Source organism: Lissotriton vulgaris, chromosome 2_1, assembly GCF_964263255.1.
Source record: "Lissotriton vulgaris chromosome 2_1, aLisVul1.2, whole genome shotgun sequence".
In the NCBI taxonomy this organism is placed as follows: domain Eukaryota; kingdom Metazoa; phylum Chordata; class Amphibia; order Caudata; family Salamandridae; genus Lissotriton; species Lissotriton vulgaris.
The window spans coordinates 583,648,920-583,670,872 of NC_141687.1; the positions used below are offsets into that span (position 1 = coordinate 583,648,920).

Here is a 21,953-nt window from a genome sequence, read left to right on the forward strand (position 1 = left end):
CAGGTAGTGGTCCCTGGGACCACCGTCTGCCCCTAGAAAATATTTTCCCCTGCATTTGCAAATGGGAAGGGGTCCCGTGGGGAAGGGAAGGGGTCCCGTTGGGACCCCTTACCATTTGCAAGTGCATTACCACCCTCTTGAAGAGGGCGGAAAATACCGACTGCAATTGCGGTCACAAACATTCATACATGGGGTAGTGAGTCGCTATTAGGAAGGGGCACCCTTGAAACGCCCCTTCCTAATAGCAAGTCGCAATTCCAATTTAGCAAGTCCCAAATAAATTGGGATTCACTAAATAGGAATTGTACATGGCTCTATTTGTTTTTGCAGGCGCAAACGGGTCGCTAGCCTCTTTGCCCATGCAAATCAGGGTTGTAAATCTGGCCAATGGTAACTACTTCTAATCATCACACGGCATGCGGCCACCCCTGGGCTTGTGCTGTTAAACTCCTGGTGAAGGGAGTAGCCTTCCTCCACTATAAGCGTAGCACTTAGAGTGCCCATCCTGGTCCTATAAGACTGCAGTCCATGAGAGAGGCCTATGTCATGGCACACACCCATGATCCATCTTTGCCGATAACAAAAAAAAGTCAGCATTAAGGATCCAGACATAATACAGTTGGGCACTCAGGGGCCGGGTAACACGTCTTTACCATGCAGAGGACTTTTCCATCCAACACAGTGCTTTACATCCCAGCAGCAGAAAATAGTGATCACAATGAGTAGCAGACATCTGCAGGACAGCAGGAGGGGACAACCCCTGGGCCAGGCCTCTTCCACACAACGACTGAGGGAGGAGGCAATCTAGAGCCAGACAGAAAGAAGGTCAGAAAAAATAAGCACTCAGGGCCAAGCCCCACCAACAAAGGGGTGAGAAGCTGGGAGCACTGTGAACTAGGATTTCCCATTACAGGACACAACTGCAAGTGCTCTCCGTTGCATGCAAAGGGAGCTACACAACATGAGCAAGCCCTATGTAATGTGGTGCAGATCGAGAGAACATTCCCAAAGAAAAGGTTCTCCAACACAGGGGCAGATGGGATGGAGCATCCCTTGGCCAGGATCCCCAACCCAGTTAGAGGCGGGAAGCAACGTCAGTGCTGGAACTTTTTAAAAGAAGCAGGAGAGAGCAGACTCAGGGTTTCATTTTTCCAACGTAAAGGCAGAGTTAAGAAGTTAACCGTGGGCAAGTCTCTAAAACATGGGCCAAGGTAAAGCAAGCCCAGGGCTAGGACTTTAAAAAAAAGAGGCAAGGGCAGGGAGTGTCTTGAACCAAACCTTTCCACCACCGGAGCAGATGAGTGTGGTTCGGCATCAAGTTATGGGGTCTTCCTCAGGTCAAATTTCAGATTGTATTACTTCTTCCCAACATCAGAATACAGGTTGTGGGATTTTGCTATTAAATGAGTCTGCAGGTTCATCCTTCCTCCGAAGAGAGATGCAGGTTGCGGAGTTCTTCCAGAGGTCAAATGAAAGTTATTTACCTGGCACGCATGATGGTCCTTCATGAAACCTTGCTCTGTACTCTGTTGACATGAAGGATGGCCCCTGTGTACAGAGAGTGGAGAAGATGAGTGTGAAATTTAGGAATGATTTGTGGCGATCAGTCCATCAAGGAGAGGCCTAGTCAGACCCAGAGGTCCTGACAATGAACAAGGAAATCTGCGGAAAGGCAAGCTACAGAAGAATGTGAATCTCGGTCACAAGAGGACAAAAGTGAAGTCACCTCACTTAAATAGATGGAAATGTTAAAGTTATTCAATAAGTCACTGAGATAAGACGTTATATGCAAACTGTTTATCGTGATAGGAGTAGATCTGAATGTTGATCACTTAGAAAGGAAGACCTGGAGAAATGTATTTGAGAAAGAAAGGGATGTGATTAATTCTCCAGGGAGTAGAGTGTGTGGTAAGGTGCACAAGGAGCTGCTCTGACTCACATGTCTGCAGTTCTCCAAATCAGATGAGCCTTTTCCCTGCGTCTGGAAAAGCAGGGGTTGATGTTTACCAGGGATTCCAGCGATCGTCTCGGAGCCGTGGTCCTGGGTATCGACGAAAACGCTTTTCACCTGCAAGAAGAGATCCATGTAAGTCAAGCCACATCCACGCACCCGCTCTAGGGTGAGAGGGAGCTTCTATATGTTATTCCTGCAAATGGATTGATCATTAAGGCATCTATGGCATGGTCTTCTGGGCTCACGCTAGGGCACTCTGACTATTATGGAGATAGGCTAGGGTGGACCTAGTCATCACTCTCCGGCTGGAGAAGCACTCACACCGCTCTAGAGCTGAGGCAAGAGCGACCATACTGCAGCTGCGGTAGGAGGCGCACTGTCTAATAACAGAAACTATGTTGAACGAGGACAGGTCAGTCAATCTTGTACCACAGTAGAGCTTTACAATGTTTTACAACTCCCCACCTAGAGTAAGATATGCCCTCTCTTCCCATTGTGGCAATAAAGCATGAATAGTGAATTGGAAGCTAGTCCAAACAAAACTACTAACTGTGACACAATCAAGTAACAATGGGGCTGGTTTTTTCTTCAAACCAAAAAAAGGATTTATCTACACCCAAATGCTTGATAGATTCCTATGTGCAGGTGTCCTCCTCTGATCCAAATCGATCAGTTCAGATCAAGACCTGACATGTGACATTCAAATAGATGACTTAATGCATCCCAACTCTGGAACTGGGGTGGGACATATTAGCCACCACCAGTATTTTTTTCATGCTCGGGGTAAACGATGGGTCCCAGAATAATAAGCACCTTGTTGGTGTGTCTCCCTGCAATGTTCTATTAATTTAGCCCTAAGAAAAGCTTTGTGCAAATAAATGACCTAATGATTGAGGGCTTTGACTCTCAAAACATTTCTTCACTTTTGTAGAAATGTTTTTCTAACTAAGATTCTAAAACCAATCTAGCAAACCAAGCACAGTGGGGTGGTGTGGCTCACTGGTTAGAGGCGGCAGACCCGGAAGCAGAGGACAGCCCGGGACCAGGGTTCAATCCCCGACGTGGCAGGGTCGTGAACCAGGGTCAGCAGACTCGATAATTCTCGCCTCGGTGCCTACTCTAACCAGGGATCACACTCAGCAACTCTGGGCATTAGCTTGTCTCATCTCCACAACAGCCCACCACAAACGCCGGGGATGCCTGGTTTCACCTTGGAGATACCCAGGAGGGAACATCTCACAGGGAAAGCCAGGACGGGTTCCTCAGCGGTCTATAGCACCAGGACGCCTCACGGCAGCAGTGCGCTTTACAAGACACACACATTTACATTTACATTACAGTCCTCCAGATTGCCTTTGAACAGTTGGTTCATTGTATATAACAGAGGGAACTTTCTGTGCACGCTGCTTTGTAATCAGAAAAAGGTTTCCTGTTAAAAATAAAAACCTTCTGGTTTGAAAATTGAAGAGTGAAACAGGCTGGTGGGGAAAATGAGCCCTTCCACATGGTTTGTGTGTGAACCTTGAGTTCCATCTGTGTGGTTTCAAGCACGGGCAGCATGTCCAGGCAGCTGCTCGTGATGCTAACAAAGCAAACGGGTGTATCAGATACTACAAAATATCTTACCCAAACATGGCTGGAGGACAACCCTTCTCTCTCCATTGCAGAGCTGGGATAGGATACAGGTACTTAACACTCCTTAGGTGAGGGACAACAACATGTCTTTACCAATGTTGACCTTGGTTAAAGGCGCTCTCTTGCAAATCTGAGATAGGATCTGGATCTGGAGGGCAGGTGCTATCTTACAACTCTAGGGCTGAGGCTGGACATGTCTTTCTTCCCACTTTTCAGCTGAGCTATGGTAGGATTATCTTAATTCTCTAGGTGTGGCATACAGCATGGAATTTAGTAACACTCTGGGTCAGGAGTACAACAGGTTCTACCTTACCACCAGCATCTGCGACAAGGAATGTTCTCTCTTAAGACTCCGGGGCAGGCAGAAGACTGACATTATCAGATCATTCAAAACTTGGGATAGGAGAGGTGCTGTCTCACTTCAGTGCCAACACACTCACTCTCACTCTCTGGAATGGGAAACCCAGGCACTCTCTTACCGCTTTGGAGCAGGGATGGGACAGCCCTGCGCTGCGCCTGAAGCCGCTGTCAGTCTGGTGCAGGCTCCATGGCAGCACCTCTTTGCCCTTGGGCCTCTCGAGTGGCCGGAAATGCTTACTGGTGATGGTAGAGTAGTTATCTTGTAACAGGAAGCTAAAAGTAGAGATGAAAAGCTTTATTATCGGCGCATCAAGGGTCAAACATACCCTGTCGTGCATCTCTCAGGCATTCACTCATAGTCACATAAACTCCTTCTCACCTCACTCAAGCAGTGACTAGCTCAATGTTCTCTCTATGAGCCTCACACATGCAGGTCATTCGTTTATACAGACTTCTTGCTCAAAGCACGATTAGAAATTATTGTAATGATTCGTAATGGCAAAATGTTCTCAATAAATGTCTTAATGTCTTTTTGGTCTAGCCAACCTGTCTGGTTAGAAAGTCATATTGTGAACCTACAAAGGGTTTGCAACCTGCCCATTGCTTACAATTGGTTGGTTGTAGTGCCACTCTTATTTGCTTGCTTCTTATTAGATGTCTCGACCTCCTGTTTTTTCATGTTTGTACTTTACCTTGAGGACGGCTACCGTACTATCCATTTTAATTGGCTGACTTGTATCCTTCCCCTCCTCACTTTTAGAGAACTACTTTTTCATTTTTGGTTAAGCAGTCCATGTGAGAGCATGTGTGTTCAAGCTGTCTCCCTCGTGTGTTTCTCCCTTGTCAAATATCCCCCGCACACCATGTTATTCTCTCTTTTGAGTGATGCTCATTCACGTGCGCCTCTCCCCACCCTTGCTCCTCGCTCTCTATTGCTGTCTCCCTTGGGCACTTCTACCCCAAAGTCTTATAGCTCTTTCCCTTGTGTGCCGCTCATTGTCTTGTGTGCTTCTCCCATCCAGCCTCCGTGCTCCATGTTGCTATCTCCATCGTGTGCTTCTGCCGCACCTCATGTTGTTCTGTCTCTCTCTTCCTCTCCCTATCCCTCTCTCTCTCTCTCTCTCTCTCTCTCTCTTCCTCTCTCTCTCTCTCTCTCTCGCTACTTTTCCATTCCTCCTCCTCCCTGCACCACAGTGGTCCTATATTATTTCAATTTTTGCGCTTTCGTAATTAGGAATTTATTTTATTTACCCCATTTTCACAGTTTTCTGCATTAAAGGGGCGTACAATGCGTGTTGCTGTGGGCATTCACGCACAACGTCCATTGCTTTCTGACACTGCTCCAGAATTACAAGGGTCTGAAAATCTAAGGCAGCGTCAAAAACGTATGCCTCCCCAGGGTGAGGCGTAAGAGTGGTGCAACGAGGAGAAATACTTTGATTTCTCCTTGTTTTCTGCTCTTTCTATGTGTATTGCATTGTGCAGCATGCATAGAAGGAAAAAAACGCCATTGATTATTGCTTTTGTGCAGGAAGGTGTCCCTTCCTGCACAAAGCAAACACAAGGGGATGATGCACAGAGCGCTAAAACTTTTCAGACACTCACCCCAGTCACAAATCTGTGTGGAATCCATCATCATTCTTTGGCTCACTTCGCCACCTCAGTTCAGACCCAGCTATATGCAAATCAGTCTTGACCCTGTGCATCATGGGAACAGTCCAGCTCGAACTGCCAAACCAGGTCTTTCCTGAACCAGAAACCAGCATCCTGGGACCGGTTTCTAGGTAACACCCTTAATCAGCCAGGCTAGCTTGAATCCAGTTGCAAAGTGAGCAAGGGACCCATTGGAATCTAGAATGTATGGGATACTCTTGACTCACTATCCATATTTGCTTGGGCACACATGATGACCTGGGGGACATCTCTGAGTGGCAGGTTATGCTGCATCAGTAGGATATCCTGAGAAAAGATATACATAAAAGCTTGTAGAGTGTCAAAAATCGTGAGGCATACAATCCTCTACAGGTGGCTTTATACTCCAGGAATCTCATGCAGCCTATGGTCAGCCAGGAAGGTTGAAGAGGGTGTGGTGAGAAAGGGGATACTTTTCGTGTGTGGTGGAGCTGGCCCAGATTATCATTCTTCTGATAAGTGAAAATTGTGATTTCCGTTTCCATTGACCACAGAGATTTTTTTCTATGCATGAGACCTGTCAGGTATAAGAGCCTAACTAGATTTGACTGTCACCCAATGTGGCAATGTTTGGGGGGTGGGAAATTAGCAGTAGCATCCACTGGGAAAAGAAGGCCCCTCTCTTGCTATTGCAGTGACATCACGGATTACGGTCTATACTAATATTGGAATGTTTATCTAGGAACCTGGATGGGTCTTATTTACAGTTTGAGGGGACATGGAGACCACTACTTGATTATGTTTTTCGGGGCCTTCCGAATGCAGGTTGTCCTCCAAGATGGAGAGTGAGGGACTTGTTTCTAAACACATTCCGGATGAGATACTGATACTGAATGGCCTATAAGTGAAATGTGCAGTACATGTGTCGGAGCTATTGTATATAGCTAACTAAAATAGACTGCAAGGCAGGACCAGCGGCGTTCCACTGAGGCTATGGAGGGATTCAGAAAGGTAGTTACCTGATGTGACTGTAATATTCAGTGCTATGGGGGACACAGGGCAACTACTATGTATACACTGTCTTAAAACTCAAAAGATATTTGACAAATAAATTCATCATCAAAGTATACTAAAAGATTCCTGACTGCTCTAGTGGGATGAGAGGAAGGTCAAAAAGTACCAGGCCACCATGCAGAGGATGGGGTGGCCCAAAGACCACCACCTCAGGTTTGTTGGTATTTAGTTTCAGAGCTAGTCACTATCCACTGAGAAACTACATTTAAACGTTGTTGCGTGCTAGGTCGGTGTTCCTGTCCAACCTCAATATAAGCTGGCTATCATCAGTGTAATACATAAAAGAATGGCTAAATAAGAAACTTAATTTGGCTAGAGGGGGTGCATACAAATTGAACAGAGTGGGACTGAGGGAGAAACCTTGAGGAACTCCTCAGGGTGCAGGTCATGGTTCTAAAAGAAGATCTGAAAGGAATCAAAAAGACTGATTGATCACAAACTGATAAATAGGAAAAGAGCCATTTTGGGGCATTGCCTCTAATCCCATATGAATGAATGAATGAATTAGGATTTGTAGAGCGCAACTAAACCCGTAGGCATCAAGGCGCTATCACTGCAGCCTAAGCAAAATGGTTACTTGGGACACAGTATTGAAGGCTGCAGAGATATCCTGAACAATCAGACTGGAATATTGCCCTGATCTAAAATCATGTACATTTAATTTTGGACTTCATAGCCATGGTGTTGTCGGAAGCCAGCCTGAGCATGAGGTCAGAGTAGTAATAAATGAGGAACGTTGAAAATTGGTCTCTGCCTGAGCAACCTTGGCATTGAAAGGGAGGAGCAAGTTAGACCTGTAATTACTCAGATCAGAGGGGTCTGGGGAAGATTTCTTTCAGCAAGGGGATAAGAAATGCGCTTTTCCAGTCTAGTAGGACTGATGCTGTAGAGAGTGAGGTATTTGGGAGATGAAAAAGTGCTGGAGCAATAGTATTAATAGCCTGCTGCAAGATCCTACCACGGCAGGAATCATCAGGGGGATCAACTTCACCAGATTCATAACTGATCAACTCGATGGAAACTGGGGAAAACTCAGTCAATGAATCAAAAGACCACGGTTCAGGCAAGACGGTGAAGTATCCGGTTTAGCTGTGATGTAGATCTGTATGGGTTAGACAGACCGACCTTATGCTTAGTTATGATTTCAAAGAAGCCATAGATGTCTTGTATTTTGTTTATATAAAAAAGAAGATAGATTAGCAAACAGAAAGTTATAGAGGAGCATTCTGACACACACCATGTAGATCAAAAAATGCTTTCATGATTTTTAAGTTTTGCAAAAACTGAGGTGTCATAAAGGGCAAAAGAACAATTTCCTTTGCCCAGTATGCCATTGGAAACAAGCTATGTCCGACTGAAGATCCCCAATCAGGAGAAAACTAGTCTTGGGTTGCTTGTGTTCCATTTCAGGAAGGACCTAGCCTGGCAGCTCTGGCAGCTCGGGTGGACTCTTCCCATTGAAGCAAGGCCAATACAGATTTGCATATAGCTGGGTCCAAACTAAGGTAGCATTGTGGGCAAAAGAACAATGAGTTGCAATGCTGCCCAGAGCAATTGCCAGTAGTTAGACCTATTAGAAGCATACCTCCCATCACCTTTTGTGTGTTTGATTTAATGGGCAAAGGTATGCCCAGACAAGGATCCCTTGCTCACTGTGCCATCAGAACCAAGCAACACCTGAAGGAAGAGCCCCAATCAGGGTGAAACTGGTCTTGGGTTGCTTTCTTCAAAACGAAGGTGGCATAGTGGCCCAAACTCTCCTTCAACAGCCATGTCCACAAAGTAGTAGGGAAGTGCTTTGGGGTACTAAAAACCTTAAATCGTACTCTAGACCTCCTTCCTCTAGAGGCCAGACGCACCCTGACCCAAGCACTAGTCATCTCCCGTATTGATTACGGAAATGTGCTACTTCTAGGGACAACAGAAAAGAATATGAAAAAGCTACAAGTCCTACAAAATACGGCAGCACGGTTAGTCCTTAGGCTACCCAAAAGAGCTCCTTCTAAACCCACCTTGGATGCCCTCCATTGGCTTCCTATAAAAAAAGGATCCTCTTTAAAGCACTGCTCATATGTTACAGGATCAACTCTAGGAAACCCCCTGAATACCTCAAGGACCTAGCCATACCCTATGAGCCTAATAGAGCACTTCGCTCTATGGGAACTGGTCTCCTTAAAATTCCTCGTATAAGGAAGGCCAGGATGGGAGGACGATCCTTTCGTGTGCTGGCGGCAAAAAACTGGAATACCCTTCCCATGAACATCAGACTAGCTGAAACAGAAACAATCTTCAAAAAACTCTTAAAAACTCACCTGTACACCCTTTAATTTGCCATCTTTCCTGCTACTCTCTCCACAGCGCGGGGACACGCCGGGATGGCGTCACCAGGCGCTTTACAAACTCCTTTATTATTATTATTATAGTAGAAAAAACAACAATGGGTTGGAATTCTACCACAAGCCATTGCCATTGGTTAGACTTATGCAGGCATTCCTCTCATCATTTTTGGTGTGTTTAAATCTAGGCATTTGAACAGCTGCAACGCTTAAAGTTGCTTACTTCGGATTTACAATTCTCTGTGTATATGGGTAATATTTAGATGACCTGTCAGTTTTCCAACGATTGGAATTGGAGGTACTGGGATGTTTTCGCCATATATTTTTGGAAGGAATTGGAATACAGTACTGGGGCAGGTTACTCAAAGAGTAAAAAGAAGTTCCGTTCCACATTCAATATCAATAGAGACCATATCTATCTGATCCCGTAACCCAGATGCCTATGATCCCTACCATACCATAAATTACCCCCACAAGACTTGCTTGATAAGCGTGATATAAATTATTCTCCAGATTTAATATTTGTTACCTCATCTTCATTGGCCAGGAAAGTATGAACCATGTTACTACTACCCCGCCGCCTTTCAGCTCATGCTATGATTTCATTATCAATGATAAGCCCACCAGAAAAAAATCACACTGGATGTGTGTTTGCCCTTTACTACAGAACCCAGAGTTTATTCACTTTATACAGTAACAAAGAATTATTCATCAATACCTTAACTTAGCCAACAATTCATGCAAAGCCTTCTTTTGATTTAGGTATGAAAGCAATAGGAGGTCAGAAAAAGTAAGTTTTATTTATAGCCATTTATTTCGGTCACATGGAACATAAAAGTACATAGACATAAAATTTACTCCCATAAGACTGTATACATAAATACTACAAAGATATAAAATGTACTCACATAAAACTGTGTATAATAAAATGGTCCCCATAGATAACTATACAGTTTAACAAATTTGACAACATTATAGTGCATCATTGAGTTTTCCAGGAGGTAGATCTGGACAAATCATATCTCTAACCCTTCCAGATCAAACTGCCTGGGAGCCACATAGGGCATAAACATCTGCGCCACAGTATAGTTGGTGGTTAAAAACTTATTTCGTCAGAAGATATTATCATTAAGACATTAATAAGAGTGAAAATGAGTACAAAAGTATTGAGAAAATGTAAGCAATACAGATTTCTAAGGCCGTAGTGGCAGGTTTAAAAACATCCAACGTGTACGCCACATTGAGGTTAAAAAGCAAGATACAGCAAAGACAATGGGTACATAAGGGTCGTACTATAGGACTCTAAATGCCTCTACATAGTGTTCAAAGCCTGTTCCTGCAGAGTTGGATGAGCCAGCGCAGTCTAGCTAATTTATAACCGGGACAAAAGAAAAAAACAGGTATCTCTGACTCTTCCTTACAGTTACAGGCAGGACATCCTCGGGGTAGAGTTTTAGACCATTTGTTCGATAAAGCACGGAACGGTAAGGTCCCAAATCTGAACTGAACATATAATTTCCTTGCCAGACTTATTTGTATGTCATCCAGGAAGGATTCTATAATGTACTTGTCCATAATTCTTAAAAAATCAGCTGTCAAATGTCCTAAGGCCTTCTTTTCTGCATAGCAGCAAATTTGTACATCCTATAGGATCTTACCAGTTCTGACTACGAAATTAAGGGGCCGGTTTCTTCAGGATTGCTCCAAAAGCCTGATTTTCCCAACCTATGACATACGTCCTTTATATGTACTAACCAAGGTATTTTACCAAAACCCGGGAGAATCATAGCTCTTTTGAGCTCTGACCGATAAACGGCCACCCACAATCTACACCAAAAAGTTGTGGGTCTAAGGCCAATCTCTTCCCCAATATGCCTGATTCCCAAGTCAAGGCGGCGTGGGCTGAGGGACTAAGGGGAGGCATAGCATCTGCCTCATAAAATTATTCTCTACCTTGCTCAGGCTACTAGCAGAGCAATAACCCCATAATTCAGGCCCATACATTGTAGCACCGCTTGCTTGTACTTTGTAAATCTCTGCTATTGGCCCGGCTGGTTTGTAGGAGGAATTTCTATACAGTATGCAATATAGTTTTATTTAATAAATACAGCATTTGCAAAATAAACTGCAAGTTAAAGTTGAAAAAGCTACCAAAATATCCCTTATAAAGTAAGTGAATAAAACACATAAGTTATATACCCAATGAGAAATGCGTCTTGCTCAAATGAAAATCATTTCATATTAAGAAACATCTATGAGCAAAGTAAGAAATGTGGGCCAATTCTTGCTTGGAAAGCTGTTAAACTTAAAATCAAAATAAGCTACGCCTAACAAAGTGGGAAAAGACAAATTTGAGAGCTGATGCTGAGATTCAAAAGGCATTTCTCTTCTTTTTTTAATCCCTTTACTCTCTGCCTGTAAATTTCAATCCATAGACACAAATTACATTCTGTACTGTTTTATTATCCCTTAAATCAGTCGCTAGCTCTGCTTGAAAGAAAGATTATGATTCAGGAGATTAGAATAGGTATTGAAAACCAAAAAAAAGAAATCTGTGGGCACTGATAGAATTCCTTCCAAAATAGGGACAGTACAAAGATATATTAAATATTAACACTCTAGTAGGCTGTCTTCATATACATCAGTTATGCAGGCAGACTTATACATCTTGGCATTATTTCGTAAACTTTGGCCAAGACCCAACCCTTTTCTCATTTTATCGGTCAAGTTAATTGTTAAATACCAAAAGCGAAATTTACGACTTACGTTTGACTCACAAAATACAGGCTGATCTCCTACCCTACTTCACAAAGAACAGGATTTTATAAAGGGGCCAAGTATTGGTAAGAACATCATAGATTTCTTGACTTTGACCTAGTGAATTTGAATTTTCTTTGGTATAGATTGCTGTTTAGCTTCCCTTAAATATCTATTTATATTTATTTCAGGCTTTATATTATGAATCAAGAAATACCTTATTTATAAATATAACTCAAAGTAGGGCATTTTTTATTTACAGAGGTTCTATGCAAGGCCACCCCCTCTATTTTTTTCAACTTTTATGGAAACGTTAATAATAAAAAAGAACTTGAAATTAAAAGAGCTGGGCTTCTGGAATGTCTGGCATGTCTGATCAGCTTCAGAATATCCGGATGAACAGGTAAAGAGGACCTCAGAGTATGCCTATTGGAAAATCGTATCTTTGTTTAGGACAGGATCTGATCGAGAGAGGTCTATCCAACAGGACTGCCAAATGTCCTGACTGCATAAGAAGAAGATAATGAATCAAAGGCAAATGTTCTTCGTCAGTCCATCTCAAGGTAGAAACAACCGAATGGAAGGAAAGCAGTGGCAACATGTTTGGCAGTAAACTAGGCCATTATTACGTCCTCACTTGAGTGGTGAAGGAAATGGCAATTCGCATGGGCTCCAGCGGCTGATTATATCCTGTGGGCTGGGCATAGAAAGGCTGTTGTGGCTCCATTGCCAATGGCTCACTAGATGGTGACCTCTAGGGGCCAATAGTAACACTGACAAACTGATATCTCTGAGGAGATAGAGAATGTCGAGTTTACAGCCCTTACCTGGTTACGTAGATACTGAGAAGTGACAGGTGAGTCCACCCCCTCAGGAGCATCCTTCATTTTGGGGGCTGGCCTGTCCCCCTCACGAACAGACTCAACAAAGGTAAACCATCTTGTCTCTGGGGATGATTACTGATGCTGGCTCATGGCTGTTTATGGAGGTAATCTTGACAATAGGCGAACTAATCCACTGGCTACTTCGTTGGGGGGATGACTAGTTTAGGACCCATTGAACAAGTTGGTCGGCTTCCAGAAAAGAGCTTCAGCTTCCCCTGCAGGGGAAGAAGCATGCATGACTTGGAGTGCCATTCTTCAGCTGATGGCACTCAAGTCACAGCATCGCGTATATCATGCTTTACTTTATCGTAGTCCACCTTACCGGTACCCATCGGGCTGCAAATCTACGAACTGTATGCAGGCACTGTACTGAAGGATCGCCTGCCCCACCATGGACATGGGAGTGGTGTAAAGAGTGGGTGGTAGTTTCAGAGGTGATTCTTTTAAGGCACCATCTGAGGATAGATAGCACAATCATCTCAGGATCAGGCTATTCAACTCACTGACCAATGCCTGAACTGTTCTAATGATGCCTAGATATTGTGGATATTTACTTGCTGAATGCCACTGCTATCTGTGACCCCAGCCTTGAAAAGCCATGTTGCAACCAAGGAAATGTTATGCATTCAACTAACTGCTGCCCAATCATCAATTTCTTGATATGTACCACTCCAGTAGTTCTGTTCAAGAAGCGCTAAATGTAAAGAAAGAGGTATGTGGCAGGCATGAGTATGTGGATGTAATAGGAAGGGTGTTCTTACCACAAAGGAGGAATAAAAGCAGTGCATATTCACACCTAAGCAACGTAGGGAACCCCCCGCTTTAGTAGCTTAAGTGGGAGTAGCCACTGCACCTCATTTGCCTTTGTAATCTGAGTCCCACTAAATATTGAATCGTTTAATATTTGGCCTCTTATGTCTGCAGGCCTGCAGACAAAGACTAGGCCTTGGCATTGAACCTCGCTCCGTTCGCGGAGTTTGCGGAGTTTCCTTTACTCTGCACTCCGCGGAGCTCGCAGAGTGCAGAAAACTCCACTTCGTGATATGCAGCGGAGTTTTTTACCTGCTCACGATCGCAAGTTCGTGAGCTGCTGCTTGGGTAGAATTTCTACCTTAGCGTCAGGAATACTAGGAATACCAACACAAACTGCAGTTCGCACTGCAGTGTGCCACTCGCGGATCTTCGCTGAGTTCAACGTAGCAAAACTACGCGAACTACTCCCATGCCTGACAAAGACCCATAAAACAAGCTATGGGAAGAGCGGTGCTGAGGTTAAAGTTAAGAACTGCATGGGAGCTATGCTAGGGAAAAGAGAGAGAACAGGAAATTATGAAAATCTCACCAATGACCAGAAAGCGGAGTGAGTGGGGGAATGCGAGGAAAGGGTTTGAGATTAGATCGAAAAAAATGCTTGAAAAAAGAAAAAATGTTGGTGTTTAGAAAGGAGAAAGTCATGAAGATGGAAAGAAAGGTAAAAGGAAGGAAACAAGGAAGGAAGGAAAGGTGAAAGAAGTGAATGGTAGCATGGCTGAAAACAATAAAGAAAGGGTGCAAGGATGATCTGCTGGAAGGATGAAAGCTTGGATCGAGGATGAACGGATGGAAGGATGAAAGATTGGATACAGGTTTGAAAGTATCAATGAACAAAATGTTGGAAGTAAGGGTAAAAGGATGAAGGGGCTGTAAATAGATGGCAGAGGGAAAGGGTGGATAATAGATGTGTGAAGGGAATGGTCATTAAATTGAATTGAATGATGAATGGATAGATGGTTGAAAAGAGGGATGAGTGAAAGTATGGATGGATAAATGAATGGATTGATGGATAGAGCCAATGTCAATTTATTGTTGGAATAATGAAAGTTTGGGGGTAAAGGACCGAAGAATAGATGATAGAAGGATGGGAGGATGAACAGATTGATTGAAGGATGTACAGGTGAAGAGAAATAATCTAGAAACTGTTGGGTTTTCTGTTTCTCTCATTTGGCGTCGTTAAATATTTGGTCAAAAGTGAGGGGTATTTTAATTTCCTGGCATCTTCCTTGGTAGACAGTGTGTACTTACTCCAAGGCAGCATTATAGACGGCTCATACGTATTCAGGAGTGGGGTTCTATGTTGTCTGTACTTACCAAAGAGCAGGATTATCCACTCTGTCCAGACTGGGGCTGTAGCGCACCGTCGAGCGCAGGTTGGAATTGTAGCCAGCGCCAGAGTGTTGGCCGCGCCGAGGACAAAACCCCTCATTTCCTAAGTGGAAAGAGACAAATATGGAACATTACTGGATATCAATGAATGGTGCAGGGCGCAGACAGACTTCACTATAGTGGGAAAACAGACCCTACCAAAAGGGAAGAAAAAAGCCAGAGCTTTTAAACTATGCTAGGGGAAGTTAAACATGAACAGGATGCATGCTTGGTCATGCACAAGGGCATGAATGGCTCCGTGTCCTTAAGCTAGAGCAGGACATAGCGATGGCAGTGCTCATTTTTCAACCGTATAATGCACGCACTACGGTCCCTCTGGTGTTGCTAGATATTTGGGTGGTGTTTGTTTATGTGTGAGGTTATGTTTATGTTTGAGAAGTGTGGCTCACTGGTTAGAGGAGGCAGACCTTGAAGCAGAGGTCAGCCTGGGACCAGGGTTCAATTCCCGGCTGGGTGGGGTCTTGAGTCCTAAAAAAAAAAAAAGTCCATGGACTCGACAATTCTCGCTCCGGTGCCTACTTGATTCACAGGTTCACACTCTGCGACTCTGGGTAATAGCTTGCTTAATCTCCACAACGGCCACTCGCAGTGGGATGCCTGGCTTTCACCTTGTGGATACCCTGCTGGGGTTATCTCACAGGGGAATACCAGGACGGGTTCCCTAAGCAAGCGCTTAGAGACCGGTTGGTGATTTGCGCTTTATAAATTCCTGTACATTTACATTTATATAGAATGGGCCCCTTACTGGAAGGGGGCGGCAGCGAGCACCCAACACAAGTCGGAGAGTTGAAGAACCACGGGATACCTCAATGGCCAACTTTTTTGTGAGTTTTCCAGTGAAAACTACTTGTTACCTTCCTGCGGAGAAAGTGCTAAATCAGTTTTTCTGAAGTTGAAGTGACTCGGCTAGTGTATTTAGTAAAGCACCTACATCTACCCTGCACTGCATATATCTGATACCAGTTCTTGTTCGTGAGGAATCTGCCGATGCTATGGTTACTGCATTTACCAATAAGTTGAACCTCTCTACGATGTCTGGGTAGGTGCATAATACCTGAATAATTCTATCCTTGGCTTAGTTCACTCTTAAAACTAAGGTTTATGGATCCTAACGACTTGGTCAATTACAAACAAGCTACTGGCCTAGCTATGGCTCCACGTTTTAGGACAGAGTGCTGGTGTGCAACCTTCAGGTGTTTCTCGAAGAAATGGCCATTTCCTAAGTGGAAAGAGACAAATATGGAACATTACTGGATATCAATGAATTGCCGCTGGCCGCGCGACACGAAGGGGAGGTAACGCGAGACAGCGTCTTAGTGACACATGCCTCGCGAGCAGAACGTCACCAGCGCGACAGGCAGGGCGCGGCCCCCCTTCCGTCTAGGGGACCAATGCAGGCGCGGCATTTAGGTAGTAGGCGGGCCTAGGGCCTTTATCTAGGCCAGCCCGGTTCAACACTTCCTCTTTCCGCCGCACGTTGGATGGACTACTCTGCGCTGTTCCCGGTGTTACCTCTCGTCGTTTTCCGTCGGTCTCTAAGGTATGTGGCTTCCTACTAGCCTCCCCCCGGCCCGGTCCCTGGATATGACCAGGTTGATGGGGCCCTGTGGTATCGACCACGGGGGGGGCTGGTGGTTGCCGGTCGTGTTAGGCGGAGCGGGTTTGGGATCGTTAGTTGTGGGTAGATTGTTTTAGGAATAGGCGCAAACTGCCCGCTGGTCCTTAGCTTACTGAGAGAGTTGGTCAGGGCAGGGTTGCGCCACAACATAGAGTTTAGAGCTAGACATGTGGAGGGTGTCAAAAATGTGGCAGCTGATGCTCTCTCTCGCTTTCAGCTGTCACGATTCCGGGAGGCATGGCCGCAGGCAAGCAAGGAGATGATACCGTTCCCAGCAGTGTACTGGCGACTCCTTCGGTGGGGGAACGCTTAAAGCAGATGGGCCAGCGTTCCTTGGCGCTATCGACAAGGAGGAGATATGCATCCCAGCTAGACACATTCCAAGCAGTGACGAAGTACCTTGGTGCGACAGAGGGTGGCTTGATGGGACAGGTTGAAGGCTTTGTCGTTTGGGCGAAAGAGTCCGGCAAATCTCATTCTTGGGTGTGCAGCCACCTGGCCGCACTCAGGCATGATACTAAGCTGAATGGTGAAGACGACCCCACGGGGGCATTTAGGATTAGGGCGGCACTGAAAGGCTGGGCGAGGGATGAAATCAGGAGCCCTGACAAGAGAGCCGGGATAGATTTTCCTACCCTGAAATGCATGATAGACACATTGCCTGCGGTGGCCAGTTCGGCCTTTGAGGCCCGCCTGTTTGCAACAGCGTTCTGCCTGGCCTTCTTTGGGGCATTCCGGACCAGTGAGCTGGTGGTCAGATCCAAGAACGACAGGTCGGGGAGAGCACTGGACATGATGGATGTAAATGCCAGGGATTCCCTGATCTTATGGTTGCGCAGATCCAAGACTGATCAGGCTGGGAGGGGGGTAGAGATAACATTACATGCTTTTGAGGACCCCAGATATTGTCCGGTGTCTTTGGCGCGGGAATATCTGAGAATTAGACCACTGCTGGCGGGACCTTTTTTGATTCACGCAGACGGCACGCCTTTAACTAAGTTCCAATTTGAAAAGGTAATGGAGAAAGTGCTGGCAAAGGCGGGGTTGGCAGCAGCTGGGGATGGCAAAAAATTTTCCAGCCATTCGTTCAGAATTGGGGCAGCCACAGCTGCATACAAGGCGGGCCTGGGGGAAGAAGGGGTCAAAAGAGTGGGGAGATGGTCATCAGCATGTTATCAAAGATATGTACGCCCATGATGCAATGCAAGGCAATGCCGAACTGTCATTTTCCAATTTTACATGTATTTGGTGCCATTGAATTCTGGTGTGTTTTTTGTTTATGGTTTGCAGTGAAGCTTAGAATAAAAGCGTTATACCAAATGTGTCTTTTCTTTCAGTCGGCGTCTGCGTGTGGGTGATGGGGCATTCATATGTCTCCAGACTCGAGCGATGGGCTGCATTCAGGAAATGGGAATTGGCCTTTCCAAAGACACGGATAGTATGGATGGGCTCACCTGGAATGAAGTGGGATCAGCTGCAGCGTAGACTGGCGCAGGGAGTAGCAGCCGTGGGGGGACCTCCCAACATTTTAGTAGTACATCTGGGCGGTAACGACCTGGTTACAAGGGGGAGGCGAGCCTTAGTGGATACAATGCAGCGGGAATTCACGGCAATAGCGAACGATTTGGGAACAACGGAATTGGTATGGTCAGAGATTGTCCCACGCAGGACATGGAGAGGAGCGCGGTCACCGCAGGCCATCGAGCAGAGCAGGAGAAGGGTGAACAGGGCCATGCAGAAATTCACCGAGAAAAGGGGTATGGGTTTTATTAGGCATTCATTAATTCAGGACAGGGCTGTGGGTTACTATGAACAGGATGGGGTTCACTTGTCTGAGACGGGGATGGATGTGTTTCTCCTGGACTTACAGGAAACTTTGGCGGCAGCAGGCTGTGTTTGAGATACGGGTGCTAGGTCTAAGTAAGGTGCTAGGTGGTGGGGGACTCTGTCATCGGCGGAGGCCTCATCCAGAGCTGTGGCGGAGTACAGGGCGATCTGGAAGCAGATGGACAGTAAGGGTACCTCTGCGGCAGAAGGAGACTGCAATACCTCTGCCTGGCACAGTAGGGGTGCCCGAGCCAAAATTCTGGAGCCGAGGGGGTTCCAGGAAGCAACGTCGGCGCCCCGTTAGTCCTTCGGGCGGTCGGGGGGCCTAAACCGACCGGGGGTGTGCCTCATCGTTCCGCCCCGACAGGGGGGGCGGGAGTAAACGAGATAACCATTAAAGGTATTGCACCGTCAAGAGCATCGACTTACCGTGCAAATTGGCTAATTAGGCAGGCGGGTCAGCGAGGGGCTGCCGTCTTGGATCGCCTGTAAGATGACCCACCTATCTGCTGTAGTTTGCAAATAAACCTGCACCACCGTTTTCCCACAAGCATGTCTCATGAGTCTTCTTGGTGTGAATGTAGTGGGTACAAGTGGAGCGAGTGATGGCGGTGTGGGCACTATGCCGCTGGCCGCGCGACACGAAGGGGAGGTAACGCGAGACAGCGTCTTAGTGACACATGCCTCGCGAGCAGAACGTCACCAGCGCGACAGGCAGGGCGCGGCCCCCCTTCCGTCTAGGGGACCAATGCAGGCGCGGCATTTAGGTAGTAGGCGGGCCTAGGGCCTTTATCTAGGCCAGCCCGGTTCAACACTTCCTCTTTCCGCCGCACGTTGGATGGACTACTCTGCGCTGTTCCCGCCCTGGCCCAGACCCAGCGGCAGAGCAGTAGGTTGGTGTGAACAATTAATGGTCTTTTTTGTGTTGCAGGCGGAGTCACAGGGCGATCTGGAAGCAGATGGACAGTAAGGGTACCTCTGCGGCAGAAGGAGACTGCAATACCTCTGCCTGGCACAGTAGGGGTGCCCGAGCCAAAATTCTGGAGCCGAGGGGGTTCCAGGAAGCAACGTCGGCGCCCCGTTAGTCCTTCGGGCGGTCGGGGGGCCTAAACCGACCGGGGGTGTGCCTCATCGCTCCGCCCCGACAGGGGGGGCGGGAGTAAACGAGATAACCATTAAAGGTATTGCACCGTCAAGAGCATCGACTTACCGTGCAAATTGGCTAATTAGGCAGGCGGGTCAGCGAGGGGCTGCCGTCTTGGATCGCCTGTAAGATGACCCACCTATCTGCTGTAGTTTGCAAATAAACCTGCACCACCGTTTTCCCACAAGCATGTCTCATGAGTCTTCTTGGTGTGAATGTAGTGGGTACAAGTGGAGCGAGTGATGGCGGTGTGGGCACTAGGTGCAGGGCGCAGACAGACTTCACTATAGTGGGAAAACAGACCCTACCAAAAGGGAAGAAAAAAGCCAGAGCTTTTAAACTATGCTAGGGGAAGTTAAACATGAACAGGATGCATGCTTGGTCATGCACAAGGGCATGAATGGCTCCGTGTCCTTAAGCTAGAGCAGGACATAGCGATGGCAGTGCTCATTTTTCAACCGTATAATGCACGCACTACGGTCCCTCTGGTGTTGCTGGATATTTGGGTGGTGTTTGTTTATGTGTGAGGTTATGTTTATGTTTGAGAAGTGTGGCTCACTGGTTAGAGGAGGCAGACCTTGAAGCAGAGGTCAGCCTGGGACCAGGGTTCAATTCCCGGCTGGGTGGGGTCTTGAGTCCTAAAAAAAAAAAAAGTCCATGGACTCGACAATTCTCGCTCCGGTGCCTACTTGATTCACAGGTTCACACTCTGCGACTCTGGGTAATAGCTTGCTTAATCTCCACAACGGCCACTCGCAGTGGGATGCCTGGCTTTCACCTTGTGGATACCCTGCTGGGGTTATCTCACAGGGGAATACCAGGACGGGTTCCCTAAGCAAGCGCTTAGAGACCGGTTGGTGATTTGCGCTTTATAAATTCCTGTACATTTACATTTATATAGAATGGGCCCCTTACTGGAAGGGGGCGGCAGCGAGCACCCAACACAAGTCGGAGAGTTGAAGAACCACGGGATACCTCAATGGCCCACTTTTTTGTGAGTTTTCCAGTGAAAACTACTTGTTACCTTCCTGCGGAGAAAGTGCTAAATCAGTTTTTCTGAAGTTGAAGTGACTCGGCTAGTGTATTTAGTAAAGCACCTACATCTACCCTGCACTGCATATATCTGATACCAGTTCTTGTTCGTGAGGAATCTGCCGATGCTATGGTTACTGCATTTACCAATAAGTTGAACCTCTCTACGATGTCTGGGTAGGTGCATAATACCTGAATAATTCTATCCTTGGCTTAGTTCACTCTTAAAACTAAGGTTTATGGATCCTAACGACTTGGTCAATTACAAACAAGCTACTGGCCTAGCTATGGCTCCACGTTTTAGGACAGAGTGCTGGTGTGCAACCTTCAGGTGTTTCTCGAAGAAATGGGGCTGCTCAACTCTAATCAATCAGAGTTTCACACACGACACTGCACACACATAATTGGTTACATGCTCCCTATGGCAGATAAGGGAGTTGTATCTCTTCTTGTCTTGCTAGCCATTAGGAAAGGAGTCAATTAGGTAGCTGCTCCATTTTTCCGGATCATTTGACATTGACATGTTTAGGTGGCGGAATCAAAATTGGTGTGTTTGACTGTACTTATAAAGGTTTATAGGAAGGCAAGCCAGAGGGTGAGGCTGAAGGACCTCATGTCATCGTCTCTGCCAGTGCAGTGTGTGGCACCTCAGGCATCTATTCTGTCGCATGAGGGTTAGTTTCTGTATGGAAACTATTAGGAATCTGCTAAGAACCTAATTTTGTCAATTTCACTTACACGCCACGGAGATCAGTTTGCTTCATGGAGGCAAAAGCAGAAGTTAATATTAGCGAATGAGAAACATGAACTTGTAGCACATCCAATTACCTCTAGAGGGCTCAAACTGAAAGGAGCAAAGAAGAGGTTCCTCTATTACAGCCCCAGAATGTTCTGAAATGGTAGTATTTATTGTTTGATCCCTACTATGTTCTTTGACAGAGAATGTACCTTTCTTAACGGACCACACTATTCGATGGTAGTTTTAACTTGTAAAAATGTATTTATTTATATATTTTAAATAGTGGGTTAATCAGATATCTTTGTCTATCAAATATATAAAACATAAATTACAGTCAGTCAAAGCAACATTTATTTAGAGCACTGGTCTTTAAACAACATAAAAACACGAGATTTCATCAAAAATCATCACAATATCATCACTAATTCCATTAAAATAAATAACCTGTGAGAAGAGGTAAAAAGCAGCACAGATTTCCATACAATAAGTTACATAATGGCACAATTCCTCAATGTAAACATTATAGGCAAAACTGTGTGACGGATAATTTAGGACTTGTTAAAAATTTATATAAGAATCATTATTAAGAAATAACTGCAAAATTGTTATCTAAAAATTTCCATCACTTAAAACCATCTAAAAACCCGATTTCTTCAAAACTTACAATCTTCGAATTCATTTTTCCATAAAAGACCTTTTTACGGCATTCATATGCCTCCCAATTACTATTGCGATATCAAGGTTAGGCATATCAGCAAG

The 21,953-nt window shown here is 45.6% G+C and overlaps 1 protein-coding gene across 1 annotated transcript in view; it reads right to left on the reverse strand.

Moving 5' to 3' along the window:
• The window catches only part of SAXO4 (stabilizer of axonemal microtubules 4), a 132,309-nt gene that overhangs the window by 74,116 nt on the left and 36,240 nt on the right, over window positions 1–21,953 (reverse strand). The window contains exons 3-6 of the mRNA XM_086958629.1: window positions 14,760–14,877; window positions 4,069–4,222; window positions 1,940–2,068; window positions 1,485–1,548 (exon numbers count right to left, since the gene is read on the reverse strand). Of these exons, the coding sequence (XP_086814755.1) occupies window positions 1,485–1,548; window positions 1,940–2,068; window positions 4,069–4,222; window positions 14,760–14,877 (465 nt within the window). The remainder of the gene's footprint in view (window positions 1–1,484; window positions 1,549–1,939; window positions 2,069–4,068; window positions 4,223–14,759; window positions 14,878–21,953) is intronic.